Raw genomic sequence first — 16,744 nt, forward strand, 5'->3', positions numbered from 1 at the left:
AGGATTCTGTAAAGCTGCACTTCACAGTGGAAAGTTTCCCTCCAAGCAAGACCTTTCCCTTTGGAAAGGAGCAAGGGTTAGCTGTAACATAAAACATGACAAATTGTTCAGAAGTAAATGTTCCCAAAACTGATATAATCACCTGTCTTCATGTCTTTATTTCCTTTCACAGAGCCATGTTTGACTATGACAAGAGCAAAGACAGTGGCCTCCCAAGCCAAGGGCTCAGTTTTAAGTATGGAGACATCCTTCACGTCATCAACGCCTCGGACGATGAATGGTGGCAGGCGAGGAGGGTCACTCTGGAGGGAGACAGTGAAGAGATGGGAGTTATACCCAGCAAGAGGAGGTGAGTGCTGCTTCCTCCTTCCTACCTCCTTGGCCATGATGTTAAAATATTCCATTTTATTCCAAAGACAGGGTGCATCAATCTACTGAAAAAATGGGGAAAGTAGACGAAAATCCCACAACTATTATTTCAAGAGTTCAAGATACGATTTTTGCTGTGAGATTTAAAGAGCTCAGGCTGTTTGTACTGAAAAGACACTCAAAAGGTGACTCAATTATAGTGGATTAGTAACTTCACAAAGACAGGGGGGTAGGGGGAGAGAGCACCATCTACTGAAGAGCTTTGGCAGAAAAAGGAACCACCAGAACCCAAGTCTGGGAATTAGCTCTGAATTTGAAGTAGAGCGCATGTTTTAATGTCAAGATGATTAGCCATTGCATCAAACTGCTGAGGGATGTAATGAATGTCTTGACATTTTCAAATCAAGACTGTATGTCTTTCTTTTGTGAGAGTAATAGAATTAAACTTCTCAGGCTGTGTGATGTAAAAAATGATGCTGAATTACATAATGGTCCTCTTTGGCTTCAAAATCTGTTAATTTAATCTCTGCCTGCCTGGGAACTGATTGATAATCAATATCACAGTAAATTTTTCATATAAGGTAAATGAAGGAACTTTCATCCGCTCTCCAAGCAAAATCCGAATCTTTGTTTAGCTGTGATGGATTCATGCTGACTGATGGAGAGAGAACAGACATCTGAATCTCTCTCATTGTTTGTATTGTTTACTCTGTCTAGGTGCTTTTGTAAAATTGGCCACAAGTCTCTGATAGTATCAGAAGTACCACACAAATCAGTATTACTTTCTGCCTCTGTTGGTAGTTGCTATAGAAAGGTCAAGAACTGAAAGGGTAGGAGGAAAATGAAATCTGTCAAACCACATTACATTTCTCTTTTGCAGCAATGCTCCCATACTGCATATAAACTTTCTATTCCTAGCTATTTCAGCTTTAGCATTAATATAAAAATGATCATGCCCATTTTTTATAGTGGGGAAATGGGACGTTTGATGCTCTAGAGCACCTGCTGCTGTTTCAAGAGAGTTGGCCCACGCGCTAATAGAGCTCATGGTACTCCTTGTTCTAAATCACGTAAAAGTAAACTGAAAGGCCATCAAACACCTTGTTGATGTGAGCCCTGCAAGGACCTTATTTTCTCTAATCATGACCATGTTTGAATAGCAACCACACCAGGATTTTCAGCGAAAAGCAATTTTGGAGTTGTATAATAGACAGAAATAAAAACTACATTATAATTTCTAAGATGGGAAAAATGTGCCCATTAAACAGATTTAGTCTCCAGATATTGAAAAAGGAATACTTGCCTACTATTAATTGCTACAGTAAATACTGTTGTAATGACATGATTGGATCACAAATGGGAAAAGAGGAAAGTCTGTTCAGTTACTACTGAGGGAAGTATGTGCACAAAGCTCGCTCACAGTGTGGTGCATACTATGAAAAGCTACAAAAAGCTGTCATACATAATGAAACAACTATAGGGGAAAAAAGGGCAAAGCAAAGCAACTGATTAAGATGTGGAGTTGTATCTTCTGTAGGGTGGAGAGGATGTAAGTGCCTAAAGCTTATTGGGTTACCTGCCCAGTGATGTTTTCAAGGACAAAAGATAGAGGCTCTCTAGTCAAGGTCAGACATGTGATACAGCCTAGGAAAAAGATGTGGCTTAGGAAACACTGGGAGAAAAGAGAAAAAAAAGAAAAGAGGCAAGATGAAAATAGGCTGGTTAGAATCTAAAAATAAGAGTCTTGAATTTGAAAAGATGCAGGTATAGTTACCATGCTCTCCACTTGTCATCCTGATTCTTCACTAGTGAATCTGAGAGGTCTGGAAAAATCAATGGCATCTGATTTTCTGTCTGCATTAATGTAATGATGTGATACACCTGAGCTGGGGGGGAGGTTGCTATTATTTCATAAAAGGTTTCAGTTGTACAAGGTTATTTTTTCCAATGCACTGAAAAGTGAGTATTGTTTCCTTTCTGTGGATGATCCCTCAGAGCCAGTGAGACTGATGTGCTCTTGCCAGCATCTTCTGTGGTCATTTACACCACCCAAGGGGAGGATGAGCAATCAATGCATATAGGGCTGAGCTACAGAGAATAAAGCTCATCATACTTGCCAGAATGTACTAATTCAGAGTTGAATTTCCTCGGCAGGTGTGGGTTATTGACTATGAGGCTTGATCTAAAACAGGGTAGTCCTGGGATTCATTTGACCAAATGTAGGCAACTACAGCATGGAAATCTTCATTTAAGCCGTTTACTCCAGGATGCTGTATCTCTTATAGTTTATATGGGACTATTTCTATAGGCATTGCATTATATGTAATGTAACAAAGCTGGCTTGTCCTGCAAGCCCAGCTTCCTATGATGTTGTACATTGAAGAGATTTTATATGTCTTGTACTTTTCAATCCCCCATTCATTTCTGTTCCTTTTCTTTAGGGTTTGGGGTTTTTGGGGGGCTGATTTGGTGAGGTTTGGTTTTGGTGTTGTGCTTGGACTCCTTCTTCTACCTATGTATATATGCAGGAATACTGTCCTGTGGGACTGTAACATTTTTTGCACTTTGCGTCAGGGACAGGCTATGCAGATCCAGGGATTATTAGTGCCAGGTTGAGTCTTTTAGCTGTCTGCTTTACTACCTTATCTCCTGTCCAGCAACAGCTAATATACAATTCCTGCATTTTTCATAAGTGAAATCATTATGGAATAGCACTGAAAGCCAGTGACTGCTTCAATTTTATTTTGGTGTATATATATGTATACAAATATATGTATATATGTATATATACACACAAAGCCGTAACAAGAACATTATATTACTTCTTTAAGGTGCTGTGTAATGGTAGTTGCTTTCCAAGTATTTAGTTTTGCATTTTTTTTTTACATCTCTTTACAGGAGAGCCCTTCACCCAGTGACATTTTAGCATGAGCTGATAAGAGACATTTTGAATGATAAATCAAGACTCCATACTCTTTTTCTCCTCTATAATATATGTGATATACCAGAAGAAATCATAATTTATAGTTATAGGGGAGCTGCCACTCATTATTCTCGCCAGGATGTTGGATACATTACCAGACTTTACCTCTTAGTGATTCAATAGAGTTTGAAAGCTATTTGTCATTAGATTTCAGTGCTGCTGCCAATGTGTGGACTTGTTGCCTTGTTGATTGTTAAATTGTAAAGTCAGGCTTTAAGAGGGAGTTTTGGAGGGTAGCACTGCAGCTAGAGGAGGGTTACTGAAAGAGACAGCACAAAGAAATGAGGGTGGCCCTGTGTTTCTCCACTGATCTCTGCAAGGACCAAATCTCATGAACTGGTGAGCCAGTGACCTCAGTGGGGATTAACGACAACTAAATGCTCAGTATCCTGCAGTGCTCAAATATCATTGCAACCCTTTCTACATCCGAAAACAACATTTTGTCCATTTGTCAGTATGTATTTGTTGTCTGATTACAGCTGTTGTTCTTGACCATGGGACTGAGTAGCCACTTGGGTAGAAACCAAATATAATGCTATAAAGGTGTTGTGTTATTGTATCATATTGATGTTGGGAACAGTAGGACTTCAGCATAAGAGGCTGCAAACCACTTCAGTTGTGGTTTAACAGTCACCAAATAGTTGTTATTATATAATATTAATGAATGAATATTGCAGGCCAAATTTGTCTTGGTTCCACATCCACCAAAAAGATTTATCCAAGCTATGTCTAAGGTGAGAGCAGGGCAGAGTTATTATGCTGGGCAGGGTCTCCAAGGTGAGGGATGTCCTGGTTTCACCTGGGATAGAGTTAGTTTTCTTCCTAGTAGCTGGTATAGTGTTGTGTTTTGGATTTAGTATGACAGTAACGTTGATAACACACTGATGTTTTTAGTTGTTGCTAAGTAGTGTTTATACTACGTCAAGGATTTTTCAGCTTCTCCTGCCCAGCCAGCAAGAAGGCTGGAGGGGCACAAGAAGCTGGGAGGGGACACAGCCAGGACAGCTGACCCCAACTGGCCAAAGGAATATTCCATACCATATAACGTCATGCCCAGAATATAAACTGGGGGGAGTTGGCTGGGAGGGGCGGATCGCTGCTCAGGAACTAACCGGGCATCGGTCAGCGAGTGGTGAGCAATTGCATTGTGCATCACTTGTTTTGTATATTCTAATTCTTTTAGTAGTAGTAGTAGTAGTATTTTATTATTATTATTATTATCATTAGCATTATTATTTTCTTCCTTTTCTGTCCTATTAAGCTGTCTTTATCTTAACCCATGAGGTTTTGGGGTTTTTTTCCAATTCTCTCCCCCATCCCACTGGGTTGGGGGAGTGAGCGAGCAGCTCTGTGGTGCTTAGTTGCCGGCTGGGGTTAAACTGCGACAAGGGACATAACTACCAGTCCTGTACCAATGTCTCAGGCAGCCTGTGGTATTATCTGTGCACTGTATTTACGCATGTGAATTGCTCCTCTATCATCAAAAATTACTATCTTATACTAGAATGACCAAGAATTAACTTTTCCCTAGATTTTTCTTACATTTAGATGTATAGATATAGATTTAGATCAGAATGTCTACATATGCTGGGCTTTTGATCACAAGAATTTTTATTTGCATCATTGTCCTTCCTATTGTCCAGATAAACAAAACAAAATCAGCTTCCCATAAAGGGCAGCAGCAAGCTGAGCAGCCTATGTCTAAGATTCCCTCCCCGTGGAAACACATTAGTTAAAGCGAATCAACAAAAAGCATGAAACCAATGTGCATAAGTTAGAGTGTATTAAATTCCAAGACAGATGCTCTAATTCAGTAGTAAAGAGATTTTAATTTGGTGTAGCATTGATTTTACAGCTCCAGTTCTTTTCACTTTTTCTTTGCTGAGTCTCTGCACACAGAAAAGCTCCTACATTGCAAGCCTCACACAACAGCAACCTCCCACTTCATGAATGTCAAGCTTCAGTATTTTCTATGATGTGTATATCTGCTTGACTTGGGTCTGTGGGTCTGAAAGTAATTTAGTCTGCGATTTCACACAGATTGCCCCAGAATGGCCAAGCCTAAATTCTCACCACTTTTACTACTGCTCCCACTGTAGCCAAAGAGGATTTGGTCCTAAAACACTAAAATATTTACACTAATCTTTCTGTTGTCTTTACGATGTGCAGCCACAGAACTGCTCTCCGACTGGACATCATTCTAAGATATCCATTTTCATTGGATATCCATTGCATCTGACTGCAAAATGTTATGCATCTCTGTTATTACCAGCTGAAGGTGTGTGATGGTACCAGCCTGATATTTGTGTTCTCAAATAGACAACATTCTCCCCACAAATACATGTAACCACGCTCTCCTTTCAGAGCAAAATGGGGGGAAAGTACATAAAAAACAATGTTTCACAAACATTTAAGGACAAGGAACAGGAGGTGTTCCCAGCACAGAAGTCCCTGTGGGCAAAAAGCCAACTTAAATTTGTTATTCTGCTCAGCTCGGCAGAAGGGCATGTTTATCCACTCAAGTGAGTTTTATTTTTAATGGTTTCCTATAAATTGTCTACCTTTCTAAACATCCCTTAAGACTTTAATCCTTAGATGATAAAACTTTTTAACATGGCATAATCATGTAAGCTTTGGCTAAAATAAGTTACCTGACTATACTTACTAATCTAATTGGAAAAAATAAATATGGAATAAAATTGATATGTATGTGTATGTATAAACCTCTTCCTGTTCTCTTGCAATGATGGGAAACTTTTATGCTGAAGGAAAACAGCCCTTAGCTTTTAAAGAGAATAAGGTTGTTCTACAATTCTATGAGAATTCACTTCCTAATGGCATTAGGTCTACTCTTTTCATAAAATATTGACCAGGTGCTGAGCTGCTCTCTATAAGCAAGTCACTGAAGGTGGAGAGCTGAAAGAGAGCACGTTCTCTCCTACTGAAAAATACATGTTCTGTTGCAAAAATACCACTTCAGGAACGCTCAAAAATAATTTTGAGAATAGGAATCTATTGGTATGCTCAGGCCTCACATAAACAAGACTAAGCAGTGCAGAGGATGGAAGCAATAAAAAACTATGGACTGACTTCACATATTTAGACTATAAATAGTAATATGTATTTTCACGTATCCTTCACTTGATGGGCAGGCAAAATAAATATAATGTGGATGACCTGGAAATGGCAAAACAAGACAAGAAGAAACACATTAACATGTTGCATTCTTCTGTTTGATAACTCTCCTTAGTACAGTTTTCATGCTGGATTTGGAAATAACTTTTATTCTGCAGAACACCTCAGTGCCAAATCTGTGCAAATTAGGCTACTGTAAGCATTGCATTTGATTCTCGACACCAGTTTGCAATTTGCATCTGTATTCTACATCAGTGATGAACACTGTTATTGAAGATTAAAGATATTTCACATCTCCACTGTGAAGACTGATTAGTGCTTTTAGAAGGGCACTGACAAAATTCCCAGTGGTCCATTAACCCCCAACAATGGAGGATAACAATTCACGTCTGGTTGAGTTATGCTTGATTTCTTCTTGTTTGCAGTGCACATGAAGAACTGAAAGTCTCATTTTGAAAAATACCAGAGGCCCATTTTCAACAGCTACATGTGCCCAGAAACACAAAAGCAGATAGACATTGCAGTGCAGTGAGTGTTGCATCCCAGTAATAAGTTCTTCAGAAGAGGAGTAGGAAGAGAACAGCATCCCAAAGAACTGAAGTCTTGAACTTGCTAGTGAGGAAACACTGAAGGCTGAGGTATATTTTCAATGTACCTCTCCACTTCTTTAGTTTTACATGGGAAGAAGAGAATGAATCTTGACCATTTTTGAAAAAAGGGCCATGAGGTGTCTACTACCAAGAACGGTTTCAGGAGAAAATGAGTATACAGGTGATACTCCAACTGTCCCAGATCTCAGATGGTCTTAGACCATTTCCCTGTACACAGCAGTATGTCTGCAGGGAGCTACACTGGGAGAGCAGGTGGAAAGCTGGAGGTGAAATCCCCATCAGTGGTGCTAGGCGATGCTGTTTCCGCATGGGGCTCGGAACATTTCAGCTCCCAAGTCACGTTTGAATGCTGGATGTAGGTGTCTTTGAACGTTTCTTGAAATCTCATTGAGTTTCAGTGACCCCCAGGCACTTTTGAAAATGGGACTTGAGCCATGAAGTAGTTTTGGAAATCATATCTGTGCTTTCTTCCATCCCTTAGGCATAGCTCTACCAAGAAGATATATAATTAGAAAGGGGCACGGGAGCAATGTTTATATCAGGCAAGTCAGGGTTGCAAATTTGGACCTCTGCAAATTTGGCAGATGGGAATGCTCCCCCTTCACTTCATTTTTTGCACAGCCCCCCATAATCCTGCTTTGTGCAGCAGTGGTGAATGAAAAATGGATAGAGTTTGAAGTGAAACATTTCTCCCTTTAAAAGCAATTTCCTCAGCTGATTGATCAAAATGTTGTCCAAGGGATGGTAGGTTTGCTGTCAGCTAAAGCAATGTAAAGAATTTACACTCGTGTGCTATTTAGGCATTCACAATGTCAGCTGCTGCAAAAGGCTTTTTGTGCCTAAACTCCCTTTGCCTTGGGGAAAAAGGGAAACAAGTTTATTTTTCTTTAAATGTAGCAATTACAAAAGTGAAGATTCAAAAAAGTACTATAAGTGCTTGAACTAGTGTTCCTTTTAAGAAATAATTAAGATGTATTTTCGAAAACCTGGATCAATGATGCTCAAAGAACTGGTTATTATATACTTTTTATCTCCCTCATTTTAGTTACCTTTTTAGCTCTGTCTATGGCAAAAGTGTCCCGGTAGCTCAGATGAGAAATTATGGGAACATCTTAGTTCACTGCAGTCCTGCACCCTGACCACCTCGACAAAGACTAGATCTTTGCAGAGCCAAGCTAAATGCTAACAGAGTTCTCCAGAGCATGTAAAAACCAAAGCTTTTCAGACATTCAAATATTGGGTTGATTCCTTCAGGAAAAAGAGAGGTATATTCCTGATACCAGAGCAACCCACTGCCACATTTCAAGTCCCAGACCCAAGACATGAAGGCAGTAGAGCACCAGAGCTGAAGTGCTTTAAGAGTATATTATAAACTGGGCAAACCCATTTATTTTATCCTAGCCTTTCTCTGACAGCTAACCCATTTCATTGACACTTCGGGCAGCAACAGTAATGTAATCACCCTGAGACACATGAAGTTTCAGCTTGGAAGTTTACAGTTCAGCTAAATTATGAGTAACCAAGAACAGTTTTATTGTGGAAGGTGTCAGGAAAATTGTAATGGGAGGCAACACTGTGTGCTATCCTTAATACAGTACCAGATTATGAAATGTTTGTAATATTCAGCAGGCATGCTGAGCATGTATGAACGTTGTTGGTATGTTTGCCTGGAGGATTAATGGCACTTAATGACATTATTTATATACTTCTCAAAGCAATGCAGAATGTTTCTGCAACTCCTGATCTGTCTGCTATGCCTGTAGAAAGCAGCGATGCCTCCATGGCTGCTAATGCAATTATAATGAATTTCATAAATAAGATCCACTCTTCAGGGCTAATTTCCAAATTTCTTTACGCAGTGAATAAGAAATGAAGTTAAAAGCAGATGTTTTAGGAAGTCAGACAGGACTGGAATGAGTTTAAATGTTAACACAGATTAATAAGTAGAATGCTGTGTTCATTTGAGCTGATTATTTTCTCAGAAGGCATCCATCCTATTTAGGCAATTACACAGCCTCAAGTCTTCATTTCTTACTGGCACTACCAAGGGACTTCATCTGCTAGTTTAAGTTTGAGACTGTTCTTGTGTTTTTAATAACATAGATTTAATTTGAAAGCTGCATTTGATCTGTTTCCATGTGAATATTCCACACTTACAGAGAAATGCATTTATTCTAAATTTAAACTGTAACTATAGTAACCAACATTCACTGTGTTTCACTAGGAAATATATAAGCCCACTCAGACAGAAGGAAACATGTTGTGTTAATTATCATTCTATCAAAACACTAGAGTTTGTATTTCAAAAAATAATTATCAGAAACTAGGTATTCTTGCTATCCAGACTTAGAAACCAAGAGATTTGCAGGAATGTATTCTAATGTCGTTTGTGGGAAACTGTGAAAGTTAGAAAAAGGGTCGTATGTGGACCAGTTTGGAGGATATAATAAACCTCACTTTTTTCCCAGCTATTTATTGTCTAATCAAAATACAATATTGAGCTCTTATAAGCTAGCTTTGCAGGATTCAACTTAGATTTCCTACAGCAATTCCTAATCTTAGACAAACAGAGTTACTGTTTCAATTATAGGTAGATGATCGGATTTTTTTGCTTGGGCCAGTAGATGATAGATTCTGTAGATGATTTTGCAAAGCTAGTAAATGTCACTTTTACAGTAATGACTATATTAGTCAAGGTGAGTAAGGACATGAATAGCTTCTTTCTTTCTTTAGATTTCTCTCTGTGCACCAGGTTTTCTTGGGGGTTGATTTTGTTTAGGGGAGAGCTCACTCCTCCTTAGATCTTTTTTTTTTTTTAATTTCTGGCATTATTATTTAAGCATACTGTGTTAAAAGTTTAAATATACAACATATGTAAATCTTGTAGTAATGGTGAACTTTCCAAATATACTAAGGGTATATAGTTTTCCCACAGGTAAAATATTTACCACATATATTTCAGTATGCTAATAGATTTTAAGTTTTACTAATGTGTTTTTCAAATAATGCTCATTCATTGAATAATGGAAATTCAGGATATTGATCCATAATATTTAGGAACAGAAACATTGCCTTATCTAGTGCAATGTCCTTTATAAATGCCTTGTGTGTCTCTCTTTCCCTCTGTACTGAGGACTGTAACTTGTGTTTGTCCAGTCTTGATTCTAAGATACAAAGGGATCAAGATGCCACACATTCCTCTTCTATATTATTTTGGTGGCTAAACATATTAAGCATTAAAAAGTAAAACTGTCTGTGTGTTCTTTAGAACTAATTTGTCTGGCATCAGCTCATTGCCAATGATTTTGATATGTGTTTCTCTCCCAGAAAGAGTTTTTTAGATCTCAGTATTTTCTCAGTCCAAAGGCATTGCATATACAATATAACAACTCCTCTCCCAAGCCGTGTTTATTGAAGCTATGGATATCAGGATCAAACAACTTTTGAGGCTTTTCATTGGGGCATTTCAACTTTCTTTAATTATACGAGTACCAGAACTGTACAGACTAAGCCATATTGCAACCACACTGCAATTTGGGCTCTCAGGTCGCAGGAGGTGGGCTCACAGGGGCTGTGCGCTCTGGTTTTTCAGACCAGGATTGGGCTTTCAAAGCAAATGGCCTTTTTGTTCTCCCTTTCAGCACTTTGATTCATCTCGTGAGGCAGTCTTGGTGAATGCATACTAGATTCATTTGTATTAAACTGATCTTGAAGATGAGCTCACCCAATGCATCCACCTGCTAATGGATGGTCAGTTCATGGGGCCAGACTAGAACTAGGCCAAAGAAAAACCCCTGAAATGTATAGCCTGTCCTCTCCTATTTGGCCACACTATTTGGTAGTGTGAACCTGCCCATCTTTGTTTTCAGAACTCACCCATTCGCAATGAGGTCTTCACTGAAATGAGTCAGAAAAATGAATTCTTTGCATTCTGTCTGCTTGCAGATGTTTGTGGAGGGCATGATTTAAATAAGACCACCCACGCAATTCACAGGGTTTTAGAGTGGCTGAAAATAGCTCTTCTGTCCCTGAGCATTTGTACGTCTCCTCAGAAATGCTCTTTTTGGCAAAACTGTGTGGTTTTAAGTAATCAAAGCCTCAAGAAAGTTTCTCTGCACTTGAATATTGTAACAAATAGCATACTTCCATCTTTCAGACGATAAATTTGAAATTCATTTTTAAATAAGGTTTTTAAAACAAGAAAAACTTTCCAGTGATAGCATACTCAAAATCACTTCAGTCAAGCTGAGGGCAAGACCCTTAAAAATCTGTGGTATTGTAAAGTCAGTATGGCAGAACCTAAGATTTAAACAGCGACCATGTGCAAAGGGCTCTGCAAAGCTAGGGGCAGACCATCTGCGCATGCGTGGTGAATGTTGGTTTAGGGGCTGGAGGCAATTTGAGAAAACTTAAAATACCTAACACATTTGTTAAGGATTGCCCAATAGCACATTGGCCTCTGAAAAGCTTCTAGGTAGCTCCCTCAAACTCAGGTTAGTAAGAAATTCTCTGGTTTTCTTTGAGATTCAAGGCAAAGGTTGCTCTGAAGCATAAGGGAAAGGAGCTTCCCCTTCCCCTCTTCCAGTCTGCTCCAGGCAGACAAGCTGCTGGATCATCTCAGTCGACTGATTAACTCTTTAAAACCATTACAACCTCTTCACTTTTATTACTTGGTTAGTTTTCTGCTGCGGAGAAGGCAGCAATGAGGGGCACTGCTGGGAGCAATGGGAAATGAGGCAGTGGGAGGCAAAAAGAGCAAGACTCTCCTTTCCAACAACTGCAATTTCTTGCATCTTCTCAACCCATCAGGTGAAACTTCATCCTTTTTACTTTGCATTTGCCATGAGCCTAGACACTGTTCACCACTGCTGTGTGTCACATGCTGTTTTGTAAGCTATTTTAAGTTAATTTTTAAGGTATTTTTTTAAGCAATTGATTAGTCTGAAACCATGGCGGGGGGGGGGGTTTAAAAATAGATTCAGAAATTGTGGGATTCACTTTACCTTATTTGCATGATCTAAAATTTACTCTATCGTAAAGTGCACACCTGAAAGCACTGAGGTGAACAGCTTATTCTCTCTCTGTCCTTGTTTCATTCCTCTGACCACAGAAGAACTCTAAATGTTGCCTGATTTTCGGACAGCTCAAATTAGAGAGGGTAAACCTGTCCTTGATGTGCTTTTACCACACTCCCATGCGTGTTGGGAGGGAGTCCTGTTGTGCTGGTGTAGGCCAGCCAAGGCTCCTCGAATCCAGTCCTGTGTTTGCCAGAAAACTGCTGCTTGGCTGAGGAAGTGACCTGACATTTCTCTCTTTCCAATTTATAAAATTTGCTTTAAATGCTCACTTTATGCATAGTAAGCCACCAATGGTCTCAGGAGATCAGATATCAAACGTATCGTACAAAATGCTGCTGTAATCAACATGTGTTTCTTTATTTGTGTTTTCTTTTCCCCAGAGTTGAAAGAAAGGAGCGTGCACGTTTGAAGACGGTGAAATTCAACGCGAAACCTGGTGTAATTGATGCAAAAGGGGTACGTAAATAGTGAAACCTTTTGAAATTGCACTTTGTGATTGTTTTATATGTTTCAGAGTAGAGAAAATTTTAGCAATATAAGGAATATTTAGATTGTTGCAATCAAGACCTGGAGTATAGTGAAATATAGACAGGAGTATAGTATGATATAATCTTTGAAATAATTAAATATTTTTTTTATAATAATACTGACAGTGCCTCCTAATTGGAAGATACTAAGAAAATAAAGAGCATTCTGTGATAGCTGTGATTTTAGTTCAATGATGGATAGAGAAGAAGACTTTAAAAACCAATGCAGATGGATAATTGTTTAAAGAAATAGGGCAAGAAGTGTGAATTCCCTGGCTTCAAAAGCTGTTAAATCTCAAACAAAAGGTTGAAAGTTAAAGAGTCCTAGATGCAAAATTTAGGTTTTTGTTGTTCTGCTTTGACAGTTGTGACAGACATTGAACACAAGTGTGTTTCACAGCAGGCACGACGGGCCAGCCAACACAAAACATGCAAGTTCCCTTCCATCAGTGCTACCTGGACAGAACAGCATTCCTGCTGTTACCACTCTGCAGCATCGCTTTATTGCGCCCAACAGTCAACAGTTCTCACTAGCCTGATGTCTAATATCTTGTACATTGCCGTCTGGCTGGCAAGAGTTAAAGCATGAGAAATGCCCACAGTCCTGGCTGTTGAGGTATATTTTTCTGCTGAAGTGTAGTTTGCATTTGTAGCAGTAGGGAATACTCGACATTACATTTGCAGGGATTTATTTTTGAAAACAGTCCAGTTGGCATGCATGGGATTTACAACTGAGGGCTTCTGAGAGCAAACCAAGAGACAGAGCTTCAGAAACCATCAGCAAAAAGTCCTGTTTGGCTGCAGAAAACACAGGGCAGGGCCAAAACCAGGTGATGAGAGGACACAGTCGTAGGTAGGTGCTAACAAGGGACAAAACCAAGTGGTTCAGCAGGTCCCTTCCAGACCTGCTGTTCCTGTGGTCCTCTGCCTAGTTTGAAATTCTCATTCTTAATCTCTTCTTGCTTCAGTCTCCCTCTGTAATGGGAATAATAATACTTCCTTTATCCCAGTTTATTCTGTCCTTTCACCCAGACAGATTAGCAGGGTAAGAAGTTCCTCTTGCTATGAACATGCAGTTCCTAGCGCAGTGGGTCCCTAGCCTCTGCATGTCAGCAAAATAATATTTCAGACTTGCAAATATTTCCCTGTTACTGCTCTACAGAACAGTTCCTGAGTTCAATGCAAATGCAGAATAATTGCACTGACTGAAACCAGATTTATACGGTACATGGAATCAGAGTTCAGCCTCTGCACATTATTTGCACATGCAGATGACTTGGTATAAAATATATGACAAACTGCGTTGTGAAAGGACTTACTCATCTCATTGCATTTCTTCAGGAGTCAAAACTCCATTTTTTAGTTTGAAATGACCACTCTCATGTTGTCATTTATTTTGGGAGTTAATAAGCTTTATATTGCCAGTGAAATCACTTGTTAAATGTCTATTTCCTGTATATAATCAAAGCCTCAGGGGAATAATTTATTCATATAACTAATGGTCCTTATTCAAGTGAGTCTGTCAAGAATTTAATTACCTCTTGATTCCCCAAATTGTTTTTCCATTTTTGTCATCAGTGGAACATTAATCTTCCAGCCACTCACATCAACGTTTGTTTCAGTGTTTAGGAAAGTGCATAATTAAGGACCAAGACCATTGTACCCTTTGGGGAGCACACTTTCTATTGTTAGTATTTGGTAAAATTTGCTTTTGCCTATTAAAAAAAATCCCACAATTTCAGGGCTTGTGTTTGAAAGAGCATAAAGGGGAAAAGTGTTCACTGTTAAATTAAGCATCAACATGTAAAATGAGGTGTTTGAGTACATGTATATCTATGTGCATTTTAGGGATCAGCATTTCCATTTAGTCTTTCAGTGTTCAAAAAGAAGTGGTGTAAGCTGTCTAACAGTGCATGCTTTACTTTTTTTATCTGGAAGAAATTCAGTCCAGATAAACAGGGCTACAGTAAGCCCAGGAGAACTCTTCTATTGGAAATCAAGCTAAAATTCAGATAGGAATGGGCTTATGTGTGTCTGCTGCACCTTTGTGCTCATACATTCATGACCGTGTGGGCAAGCGGTACTGTCTTAATTTACTCTAAAGATGAAATTGGGAGAATAGCTTTTCATGTGATACTTCTAAATTTGGCCAGGAGATGTGTATGGAAGCATTTTTTAACAAAATTTAACTGAATACAGAGAATTCTTGGGGTTTTTTGCACAGGTAAAAGGTTTATCCTGTTGTGATGTTACCTGAAGCATCTTGCTGGCCCCAAATCCTTTCTTCCCCTACAGAAGCAATGTTTAAGAGCTAATAAGCCACAGTAAATGTTTTATGAGATAGTGCCAAAATTTCATTGAGATAACTTCTCTCTGTGATTTTAAAATATGAACAGTTTACAAGTTTTAAAAGTCTTATGCATTTTCATCTGTTTATGCCTCATTTTTAATCCCAAATCCAGAGATAAGATACAAAGAAAGTATTATATATGGCGTGACATTTGTAGCTGATCAGCTTCTTATGTCTCACTAAAAAGGTGTTTAAGAACACTCAGCAATACAGTTGACAGACCTGTTAGCAGGGATAGCTAAAGGATAATCTTTTCAAAGGGCCAAAATTCCTCTGTTTCAAGCCAAACTTGAGTGTGTTACCTCATCTAGAAAATGAGTTCAGCATTTTTTTAAACATGATTTAGAACATTTAAATCACTTTTAATTCATTTCATTGGATTCGTCCAATCCACGGCTTGTGAAATAAAAGTCTACAAAATCAGGATGGATACAAAAACAGGAACGTGAATCACAATTAGGGAGCTCCAGTGAAATCTTCTGGTCTCAAGTTTAAATCAGGCAACAGACAGTACCTTACCATACAGGGCATAATTAAATTCTGATGCTCATTATTACAGGATATTGTATAAAAAATAAATAAGTTAAAAAGGAATTAGATAAGTTAGCAAGCAAGGGATCCAATGACAACTTTTAACTTTTTTGTCATGTAGGTCAGGACATACTAATTGTTGATTTCAAGAAGCAGAGAGGTTATAAAAGGGGAAGGATCATGTTTCTTCTTCTTTTTCTTTTAAACATCTGTTATTGGACAACTTCAGAAAAAGCTACTGGGCTAACTGGATCTCTGGTTTAACCCAATAGGGCTACTTTTCTTTCATGTTCTGTTTATTTTGACCAAAAGAAACTTATTTGTTCAGATTCAGAGACATCATCAGAATCCTAGGTCTTATTAACATTTTTAAAGATATCAAACCAGTTAGAGATGCTAACACCTCTGTAATAAGGAAGAGAATACAAATACTGGTATAAACAGCTGCATTTCACCAAGCAAAGATTGTGCTTCAGTTGTGTTGACCAAGTTCAGTTTCTGGCTTCATTCATATAATTGTAGTAATGATCTTCCCCAGCTTTTCTGATTGTCACTGAAGGTGGCTGGAGTATCAGAGCAACCACTCCACCCCTCTGGTTCCCTACGGCTGCTCTGTGCCACTGCAGCAAAGGGCAGGGTTGCCAGGACACTGGCTACCTTAAAATTTCAAACACAAAAAAGATAAATGAAGATAACACCGTTACGATTTCCTAAGCATTTGCTGTCTCAGTCTATGGGGCCCACTGGTTTATGGATAATCAAAGGAAAACAGAGCAGCCCAAAGGTTTATGTCTGATATTTGTGCTGGAGGAAGCTACAGGAGTTATGTGAGCACAAGCTTAATTAAAAAGTATGTTTTATGCTATGTTGAACTCAAGATCATATCCCAAGTATCTTCTGATGCTCACCTTGCACCAAAAGGAGCAGAACGTGTTAGTAGCTGTGAGCAGGATTATATATCTGCCAAAGCAGCATACTGAATTCTTGGTAATTCTCCCTACCATAGGCTTCAGGCTGAACAAAAGTAGCCTTTCCTTTTCTAATCCTAAAACCCACAGTGGCTGAGGACTTTTCAGATTTTTTTACTGAATGAAAAAGAACGTTAAACAATGATGGAAATATTACAGAGGGGAAAGAGATGAGCCAGTAATCTGTTTTTT

At 38.8% G+C, this 16,744-nt stretch overlaps 1 protein-coding gene across 8 annotated transcripts in view; it reads left to right on the plus strand.

The window, feature by feature from the left end:
- DLG2 (discs large MAGUK scaffold protein 2) overlaps positions 1-16,744 on the plus strand; it is a 1,037,179-nt gene that overhangs the window by 982,294 nt on the left and 38,141 nt on the right. For 7 of the 8 annotated variants that reach the window (XM_050914840.1, XM_050914880.1, XM_050914903.1 and 4 more), the window contains 2 exons: positions 173-349; positions 12,557-12,632. In XM_050914840.1, coding sequence (XP_050770797.1) covers positions 173-349; positions 12,557-12,632 — 253 coding nt within the window. The remainder of the gene's footprint in view (positions 1-172; positions 350-12,556; positions 12,633-16,744) is intronic. The other variant, XM_050914911.1, reaches the window with a different exon arrangement.

Source organism: Gymnogyps californianus, chromosome 1 (genome assembly GCF_018139145.2).
Source record: "Gymnogyps californianus isolate 813 chromosome 1, ASM1813914v2, whole genome shotgun sequence".
In the NCBI taxonomy this organism is placed as follows: domain Eukaryota; kingdom Metazoa; phylum Chordata; class Aves; order Accipitriformes; family Cathartidae; genus Gymnogyps; species Gymnogyps californianus.